Raw genomic sequence first — 9,793 nt, forward strand, 5'->3', positions numbered from 1 at the left:
GAAAGAGGATAGTGTTAGACTAAGGAAATACGTGGCTCAAGGGTTTTAAAGTTCAATATTGATGAAGAACAAAATAGGATGAGGTTGCAAGAAGTAAAATGAATGACAAGAGCTATTCAAAAGATTATAAAGGGTTCCACATGCTGTGCTAAACAGCAAAGAATTTACCCTGTAAGCAGTTACTATAAGGATTTTAAAAGGCAAAAGATAAAATGATTACATTAAAAAATGTATTAATTTTTAAAGTTCAAAAAAGCATTCAGTATTCCTAAATTGTAAGTAACATACAAGCTACCTTTGTGAAATTAGAGAAATAAATTCATTTAATTAGGTAATTATGCTTTTAGGCAGTACCTGCCTGGCAAGGTATCTAACAAATCAGTCAGTATTTGACAAACGTTTGATGAAAGAACTGTGGTAGCCACACTGAATACGAATGAGCCTGGTGCTTAACACTGACACTAAAGATCTCCAAATGCAGAATGGCAAAAGGTGCAACAGTTTTTTAAGGTTCAAGTCTCAGGGGGAAGTAACCCCTTTCCTCAATGGCTTCTTTTTCCTTCTACATGTTATTAAGTTATTGGTAACTTAATTTAAGCCTCTTTTCTCTCCCAACTCCCTTCTCCTTACTTGAAGCTCATATATGAGACTCCAGCCACTACTCTAATCCAGAGTCATCGCCGATATTACCTAAGAATAAGTTTATTGTCTTCTGTAACATTACAAACTATGCCTCGGCTTCAAAACCTCAGGAATCACATAATGTTCTAACGTTGCTACTTTATAATGCTCATTGCTACTCCTCTAGACCACACTCTCCTCTACTTAAAACTTAACTAGCACAGCTCCATTCAGTCCCACAAACTGCATTAAAACAAAGAGAATAGGATTTGTCATTAGTTAAATTTCGGTGTATTTAACGTGCATGGTTACTCTAGTATTAATAAGACTTTCCTTTTACAGAACTAAATGACTTCACACTGTCAACAGGGCCTGTGACCTGGCAAGCGTTAGAGTACTACCGGTATTGCAGACCCAGGTTAACAAATTCCACTGGCACTCTGTTCTTACGCCCCTTTCGCTATTCCCGTAGAACTTGAAGTGTTAGGAAAGAATGATGGATGGGCAAAAGCGGGGGGCGGGATGCTGGAGCCCCGATGCTAGGGCCTAACTTCCTATTGCCACGCTACATCAAGAAATCCAAAAGGCGCTCCGGCTCTACTTCAATCCACAAAAAAAGGCAGATCTGACTCCAAGGCTTCTCGCGTAGTGCCCAAGGTCAAAGACAGAAAAAACTCTGCTCTAAAGAAATAGTCCCTTGCACGTTCAGAACTCACCTGTCAGGAGCGGCGTGGACGGCGCCATCTTGTCCCGGAAAGAGAAACGCAAATACTTGGGTCAGAGTTCACGAGGGCCGAACCCGGCCCCAACACGTCTCCTCCGGCGTGGAGACGGCGAACTTGTGTTTCCTGGGTCATGAGCCTCGGGGCCAATTCACTTCCGGTCGGAGCAAGACGCTGAAAAGACCTCGAACGCGCGCACGCGCAGCTTTGGGGCCGCGCTTTACGAAGCGTGGGGGGGCGGGGCTAGGGTCGGTGCGCCGGACTTCACCCTCCCTCTCCGTCTGCCTCAGCAGGCGGAGCCTGCACTTCCGCGGGGCGGGGCCAGTCCAGTGCTGACGTTGGCAGCGGATCCCGAAGCAGTTTGAGGCGGCGGGTTGCTGCACTGTCTCGTTGTTGCGTTGTGTTCGTTTCCTTCCTCTTACACTCCACGCTCCCGGCGGCGGCCAGAGCGGCAGCGCGAGACTATCCTGGCGGCCCGCTCTCCACCTCCCGCGCGCCCGCCTCGCTCGGCCGGACAGTCCGGCGTCGTCAGTCGGCCCGCGCCCCGCTAGGGTTCAGACCCGGAGCCCGCCTCGCCCAGGCCCAGCGGTCGGAGCTAGCGCCCCGCCTGAGAGCCTCCTCGCTCTGGCGGCGCGGCCACCGGGAGCGGAGCGTCGGTCGCAGCGGCCCGAGAAGAAGCGAGCGAGCGAGACCGAGGGGTGGCCGGGGCAGGCGGTGGCGCCGCGAAGATGGTCGCCAAGCAGCGGATCCGTATGGCCAACGAGAAGCACAGCAAGAATATCACCCAGCGCGGCAACGTCGCCAAGACCTCGGTAAGGGAAGAGCGGGCGCCTCTCTCCGTTCCGCAGCTGGTTCTGAGGCCCGGGATCCAGGGCCGCGTCGAGCTCTCTTCCCCAGACTCCGGCCCGAGGTCGCGAGCTGGATCTAAGTTGGGAGCTTAAAAGACGCGTGCGGGATCTGGTCGACTCGGGAACGCGGGAGAGACCTGTGATGTGCGGGGACCCGGCCACCTGGCCCGGGGTGCGGGCGGTGAGAGCCCGGGCTCAGGGCGGGTTTTTTACATTGCAAACCGCGGATTTTCCATTTTGCAGAGAAATGCTCCTGAAGAGAAGGCATCTGTAGGACCCTGGTTATTGGCTCTCTTCATTTTTGTTGTTTGTGGTTCTGGTAAGTGTTTTGGGGCCGACCGTCGGGTTGGGTGTTGGATGACGGGTTTGGGGATGACGTGGTGACCCATGAGTGGTGAGTCCTACCCGCGTAGTTCTCAACCCACCTGCCGGGAGATCCGTATAATTTTCTTTCGTCCGAACCAAATTACTTGTCCCACATATGTACAGAGGGTAGTGCTCTAGAAACTTCTCCCCGTTTGATTTGCGCTCACAGAACAGAAAAGGAGGTCAGGTTCTCAGTAATTACCGAGTTGAAAAACATTAGATCAAAACAAAAAAACACCTTCCAGAATGAGAATTTAGAATGTTTAGCAACCTTTGAGAAAGAGAAGCTTGTGAATTTCACGTTCATGGAATTATTCGAACTTTAATCTAACGTGTTCCAAAATCTAATGTCTTTAAGTCAAAATTGGTTATGTTTTATAAAGTAAAGCTAGTACAAGGAATTAATCCACTGTAGAGGAATTTGTACCTGATTAACAATTTAATGTGTGAGACAGATGTTTTTAGTTTAATGAAAGAAATGTTTGGCATATGGTAGGAAGAATTAGTTGTCAGGGCAGACTGCTGTTCTGTGGCAGACAAGAGTGGTAGACTCTTGTCTCTGCGAATGGATTACAGAATGTCTTTCCTCTCTTCATTTATTATCTTAATATGCAGGCTCTTAATATGGAAATAACATGTTTCTGCTTTCCTTGTCTTGACATTTTAAAGTCACTGGAGGTTTCTCTCAACCATTTCCCTTTGTCTGTCTCCTGAACGTTGGAGAAGCTTTCCAGATAAATGGCCAAGAGCCAAGCAGTTTATGTAACCTAAAGATAATTGAATTTCAGCTTCCTAAGAATGACGAAATATGCATATATTACAGGCCAGGTACACCTGATATTTAGGGTTAAACCAAAATACTTATATGCTAGAAAAAGCTGTTCACTTCGGTACTTTAATTTCTTTCTTAAAAATCACTCCTTATTTGATAACGCTTAAACATTTAGACATAAAATTCAGGAAAGCTAAGGCATAGAAAAGTAATTGTATTATCACAGTAGGCCTGTTTTCATATTACTTGAAGTTACATAGTATTTGCAAGTAATTGTCAGGGTGTTCTTGGATTCTTGAACTACTTTAATATTTGTCGGTTGCCAGGGCTGTTTCATTCAAAGCATGTTTTAATTTTTGCTCTTTCTTTTTACAGCAATTTTCCAGATTATTCAAAGTATCAGGATGGGCATGTGAAGTGACTGACCTTAAGATGTTTCCATTCTCCTGTGAATTTTAACTTGAACTCATTCCTGATGTTTGGTATCCTGGTTAAAAACAATTCAGTAAAGCATCCTGCCTCAGAATGACTGTTCATATCATCCTTCATGTGTCATTCCAAGGTTTCTTCACAAGTCATTCCAAGTTTTCTAGTCCATACCACAGTGCCTTGCAAAAGCACCACATGAATAAAGCAATAAAATTTGATTGTTAAGCTACAGTAGTGGACCCTACTTATTCAGTCAGTAAAGAGTAAGTTTTTGGTTTTTTTTTAAATGTGGTTATTAGAACAAGATTTAGAATAGAAAATTAGATTAAATCTATGTAGACAGGGTCTAGATTTTGTTAGCCCAAATGTGTAAATGCAGTTAGCTTAATTTAAAATTTGGAATCGTACAGTTTTTATATAGCTAGGCACTTTATTACTATTTCTTGAATTGAAAGCACACTCCCACAGAGGGTCGTGTAACTGTCCTGTAATAAGGTACTTATAAATGGAACAACTACACGGCTAGCCTAGTTTACCCACAGTCTTTTAGCATCTAAAATTTTTTTTAAAAGCTTCTAAATGCCGGATATAAAGGGAGATGCTTACATCCACAATGTCTATTTTAACATTATTGTTTCTATTACACTACCTTGGATTGTGCATGAGTGAATATACTAACCAAGGATGCCATAGAAAACAACTTGGTTGAGCATTTTACAACTTAGTCACTTCAGTTTCACTAACAGTAGCCATGGTGGAATAAAGTCAGGGAAGGTTTTTTAATATCACCATTGATTTCAGCAGAATTACTGTACTATATCAAAGGGGTCTATTATGGTGAACAACATTTTAGGGGAAAATACTACTAAAAATGGATGCCTCACCAGGACATAATATTCAGTCCAGTGTGCCATAAGACATCTTAGCATGTTGATAGCACTTTTAATACCCAAAAGGCACATCAACTGAAAAGTTACACTTAGTTTGGAAATGCTTTTCTTGATTTATGGTTAAAATTCTGTTAGGATACTAGATATATCAGACTAAAGTGTCATTGGGAATTAAATGGATTTACTGATAAGAATCAGTCCTTAGTCTTCCCTTTGTTGTAGGATTTTACAGGTTATGATTGATCAGACTTTGTTTTTACTAATGGTAAGGGTGAGTGATAAGGCAGGTTTGAGGTTTACTGGTACTATTGAAAATTTCAAGTATTGGCTATTTGAATACTTAGCCGTAAGGTTGATGAAAAAAGCCTGAGAGGTGTCTGTGTGTTAATGAATTGGAGAGAAAGCTGCTTGTTTGCTTTGTTGATTGCCTCAGGATATCTCTTTAAAATAAGCTGTTTTAAGAGGAGCAGAAGGGAAATCTACTACCTAGTCTATACAATATGAACCTCAAAGCTTCTGATAGCCCTAAGTATGGGGGAGAGTGATCGAGAGAAGTGGTTGGGATGGTCCTTGACTGCTCTGGAATAGGAAAGGAATCCGCTGACCTTGGTCCAGCACGTTTTTACCTGCATTGTTAACCTGCCTTTCTCACCCAGGAAATCAACCCCTGTGTTTGTTTCCCTCTTGGTTAACTAATTCTATTGTACCTTTAAAAATGAAATTTATTGTTCTAAATTCATAGCAGGTGCCTTAGTCTTTGCTTTTGAGTCAAACTATTCCATATCTCCATATCAGAATTTCCCTTTGGTTTACTATAGATAGTTGGCTTTAAAACATTGAGTTTTTTTTCTTTTTTTTTTTTAACAATGTCTGTTAATTTGATTGTTAAATTGCCATAGTGAGCAATCATTTTACATAAGTAAAGTTGCATTCCTTTTGTATTTCATATGTAATTACCAATTGGGTACATTTTATATTAAGGATGGATTATGCATGTTTGGGTCAATGAAAGCTATGTCTTATTTGATTTACCCTTTAAAAATAAAGATCCCTGAATAGTTGATGTTTTCTAAAAGAAAATGATTTTGTAGAGTTCTTAATCTGAGTATACTTTTTATAATTAATAGAAGATGATTTTAAGGAATGCCTGGTGTTATACTTGAGTTAGAAGAAATAGTACACAGAGGCACAAATTTTAAGGTTTATAACTGGGAATAGGTACTAAAACATATATATAAAAGCACAATGGGTTAAATACTTTCCCACGTGGAATTTACCCTCATCTCATTATTTGAGTCTGATACAAGGAAAAAGCACAGTTTTTTTGATCTCCCTTTCCCAGTTGAATTTTATATGTCACCTAATGTTGAGTACAATGTAGAGAATAAATAGTTATTGGGGTGGTCTACATTATCCAATTACTCTTTTGTATTTTAGCTATAACATTTCAAGGAGTTGTCAGTGACTTCATTTTATCTGTTGGGTTGTATATAATGTTGCTCAACGTAATTAAGTGGGTTTCCAAAATAAGTGAAGATTTTCATTGTAACAGGATGCATTGTAATAGACTTTTATTTACATTAAAGAAGTGTATATATTCAACTGCAAGGCCATGGCTCTTCTCACTGAGGTTCCTGGAGTTTTGGCACATGGGAGATTCCACAACAAAATTTTATTATGCTTTAACATCTCTAGGACATCATCAAATTTTCCACTTAGAAATTGTCTTGAAGTTTGATTTAACTTTACCTACCTTTTTAGTTTCTTGTCATTTTAGATGCAAACCACAACTTTAAGAGGTAAGGAGTTCAGTTCAGTAGCAAATATTACGACACTCCCTCAGAGAATCCTTTCCTGTCTGAACAGTCCCACTGTGCTTGTATTACTGTATCTTCAGATTGAGTTAGAACAAAAATGTCTGAATTTGGAAAAAGTTCTAATGAGCAATAAAAGGGTAGAAATTAACTTGAAGGGAAAAATTCAACTGTCTAAACAAATAATTCAAAGTAAATTCATATATATGACAGAATCTCAAAGATAGAAATGACATAGGAAATTTAGCACAACTGCCTCAATTTACAGATAAGAAAATTCGTTTATTCAAAGGTAACTTAGGTGCCAGCTCTGGAAATTGAGCTGTGAATATAGAGTCCCAGCACTCAGATGTCTTCCAGTCAAGTGTTAGTCACTCAGTCATGTCCGACTCCTTGTGACCCCATAAACTGTAGCTGTCCATGGGATTCTCCAGGCAAGAATACTGGAGTGGATTGCCATTTCTTTCTCCAGGGGATCTTCTTGACTCAGGGATTGAACCTGGGTTGCTCACTTTGCAGGTAGATTATTTACTATCTCAGCCACCAGGGAAGCCAGTAGTAAGGAAAAAAAAACAATGCAATGAAAACAACTGTAATTGTGATAGGTATTTCAAAAGAGAAGTAAAACCAGATAAATGGAGTCTTTGCCCTCTTGGGGCCAGTTGAGGTAGAAAAGAAACTAGGGCCACGGTTTTCTGGCTCACTAAACCATCTAGAAACTGTAGGACTGATTGCAATATATCCACACAGGACACTTCTGTTTTCATGAACTTTTGCTTCTGCTTTTAGAAAAGCTCAAATTTTTTTTCTTCTGGCTGTGCTGAGTTGTCATCGCTATGCATGCTTTTTTCTAGTTGTGGGAAGCAGGGGTACTCTCCAGTTGCTGTGCTTGGGCTTGTTGCCATGGCTTCTCCTGTGGAGCACAGGCTATAGGGTGCCCAGACTTCATTAGTTGCAGCTCCTGGCTTCAGAGCACAGGCTCAGTAGTTGTGGTACATGGGCTTAGTTGCTCCATGGCATGTAGGATCTTCGGGATTGAACCTGTGTCTCTTGCACTGGGCAGGCAGATTCTTTACCACTGAGTCATCTGGGAAGCCCCTAAAATTTTTTTTCCTCTTGCCAATTGAAAGAAAAAGAGAATTTGTCCTTTTATGGATGCAACTTCTTTTGAAAATGAATTTGTGACAAATTTACTATTGTTTCCTGTACAGCATGAAATTAACAAAGATTAAATCAGTAATGTTATTCACTATAACTTATTTAAGGGTACATTTTTTTAAAGTTGTTTTGCTAACACTTCGTTTAAATTTGTTAATCTGTGATGTTGAAAAATATTTTTTGTTAGCCCAATAGTTAAAAAAGATACATGCTCTCCACAGATACAAGGTTCAGTGAATAATGCGTGTGTGGCTTACTTTCCTGTGTACAAATTTCCACTTTGGGATGAAGATAAAACTTAATCTGCACATTTTAATAATTAAAGCTAAGATTTCAGTATGCTCAAATGGGTTAGTAACCAGTTTTTCTTTTTTTTCTTACTTAGGGAGAAAGTCAAACAGGAGAATGAGAATAAATTATTTTGGAGCTAAAAGGAACTCTTCAAATGATCTTTATTATCCCCCTTTATTTACACTTGAGGAAATTATGGCCTAGAGAAGTTATCTTTCTCATCATCAACAAACCAGTAGCAGAGCAAGGATTAGAAAACTGGACTTGGGGCGACCAAACTGGCTCTTTATTATGCTGAATTGTAATCCTTTAGGAATCTCTCCTTTTACCTTAGAAGATTATATATTAATTTCATGAGCCCCCTTGAGTGAGTGATAAAGGTAAGATCTGAGGATTAACTAAACTTCAATGGCTTCCTACTGCCATTGGAATGAACTAACTCTCTTAACTATGATTTTTAGGCCAGTTCATAACATAGCCCAACCTTCCTTTTCAGCCTGGTGATGCATATCTTCCTTTCAGAGACCTGTTCTTGCCCCATGAGTACTTTCATTTTTCAGATACCTTGTGCTATCTTTTTTTAATGCTTCCTTCCTTTATTTGTATAATTCATTAAGATTCTTGTACCACAATTTTTAAGATTCAGCATTCCAGACATGGCAATGAATTATTTTCCTTTATGTGGAGAAAGAACAAATAGAATTGAACTTAAATACAGATATAAAGTGGCCATTTGCCTACACACTTTGACCTGAGGGAGGTTACAAAAGCAAAAACAAAAAGTATAACTCCTGGGTTTTGGCTCAAAATTTTTATCATTTTGAGTACTGTCTTCTCCCTGGAGTCCTATTAAGATTGTATGTACATGTAAGGCTCATTATATTATCCAGGTTCAATGTACATGAGTTCTATTGTATGACTTTTATTTTGACTGGGGGAATTGGATTTAAATCATTTTTTTCTTCCAGAAAGAAGGATGAACTCTGAGAGAAAACTAATCCCTATATACAGGCATACCTCAGAGATACTGTGGTACACTTACTGACCACCACAATAAAGTGAATATCGCAATAAAGCAAGTCACAGGAACTTTTTGATTTCCCAGTACATACAAAAGTTATGTTTATACTACACTATAGTCTATTGTGTAAAGTAGTAGTATGTCTGAAAAACAATGAATATACCTTAATTTAAAAAATATTGCTGAAAAATGCTATCATCTGACAGTGCAGGGTTGTCACAAACCCTCAGTTAGTTTTAAAAGCACTATCTGCCTAGACATTTTTTATACTCTATTGCCCTTCCTCCAGATACTGCATTTTTATTTTTGTTTTATTTTTTTTTTTTTTTTTTGCATTTTTAAATAAAGGTTGAAGCAACCCATGTTGACTTTAAGCACCATTTTCCAACAGCATTTGCTCACTTTACTAAATAATTTTTCTTCAGTCATATTAAAATAAATTGACATAAAGCATTGTGTAAGTTTGATTTAAGATCCCCTTCATGGATCACAGCCTTGTTATGGTGAAGAGGCTTGCGTAAACAATGGAATGATCTTGATTCATTTCCAAGACAAACTATTCAACATCACAGTAATCCAAGTCTATGCCTCAACCACTAATGCTGAAGAAGCTGAAGATGACTGGTTCTATGACCTTATAAGACATTCTAGAACTGACACCAAATATGTCCTTTTCATCATAGGGGATTGGAATGTAAAGGTAGGAAGTCAAGAGATACCTGAAGTAATAGGCAATTTTGGCTTTGAAGTACAAAATGAAGCAGGGGAAAGGCTAACAATTTTGTCAAGGGAACACACTGGTCATAGCAAACACCCTTTTGCAACAACACAAGCTCCAACTATATATGGACATCACCAGAT

The 9,793-nt window shown here is 39.7% G+C and overlaps 2 protein-coding genes across 3 annotated transcripts in view; one reads left to right on the forward strand and one right to left on the reverse strand.

Moving 5' to 3' along the window:
* The window catches only part of EIF2A (eukaryotic translation initiation factor 2A), a 40,770-nt gene extending 38,244 nt beyond the window's left edge, over window positions 1–2,526 (reverse strand). For both annotated transcript variants that reach the window (XR_011251114.1, XM_069562777.1), the window contains exon 1: window positions 1,338–2,526. Coding sequence is in view for 1 of the 2 variants with exons in the window: in XM_069562777.1 (XP_069418878.1) it covers window positions 1,338–1,365 (28 nt within the window). In the remaining variant the exon portion in view is untranslated. The remainder of the gene's footprint in view (window positions 1–1,337) is intronic.
* Window positions 1,364–5,728, forward strand: SERP1 (stress associated endoplasmic reticulum protein 1). The gene is made up of 3 exons (XM_069562785.1): window positions 1,364–2,155; window positions 2,435–2,510; window positions 3,705–5,728. Exons 1-3 carry the CDS (start codon window positions 2,072–2,074, stop codon window positions 3,743–3,745), a joined length of 201 nt encoding a protein of 66 aa, XP_069418886.1. The 5' UTR covers window positions 1,364–2,071; the 3' UTR covers window positions 3,746–5,728.
* Window positions 5,729–9,793: the final 4,065 nt, after the last annotated feature.

This window comes from Ovis canadensis, chromosome 1 (genome assembly GCF_042477335.2).
Source record: "Ovis canadensis isolate MfBH-ARS-UI-01 breed Bighorn chromosome 1, ARS-UI_OviCan_v2, whole genome shotgun sequence".
In the NCBI taxonomy this organism is placed as follows: domain Eukaryota; kingdom Metazoa; phylum Chordata; class Mammalia; order Artiodactyla; family Bovidae; genus Ovis; species Ovis canadensis.

Excerpts from the sequence above, each read along its gene's own strand:
- SERP1 (XM_069562785.1), top strand. The coding sequence starts at position 2,072 with ATGGTCGCCAAGCAGCGGATCCGTATGGCCAACGAGAAGCACAGCAAG. Across the intron at positions 2,156-2,434 it reads GCAACGTCGCCAAGACCTCG|AGAAATGCTCCTGAAGAGAA; the intron begins GTAAGGGAAGAG and ends TCCATTTTGCAG. Across the intron at positions 2,511-3,704 it reads TTTTGTTGTTTGTGGTTCTG|CAATTTTCCAGATTATTCAA; the intron begins GTAAGTGTTTTG and ends TTCTTTTTACAG.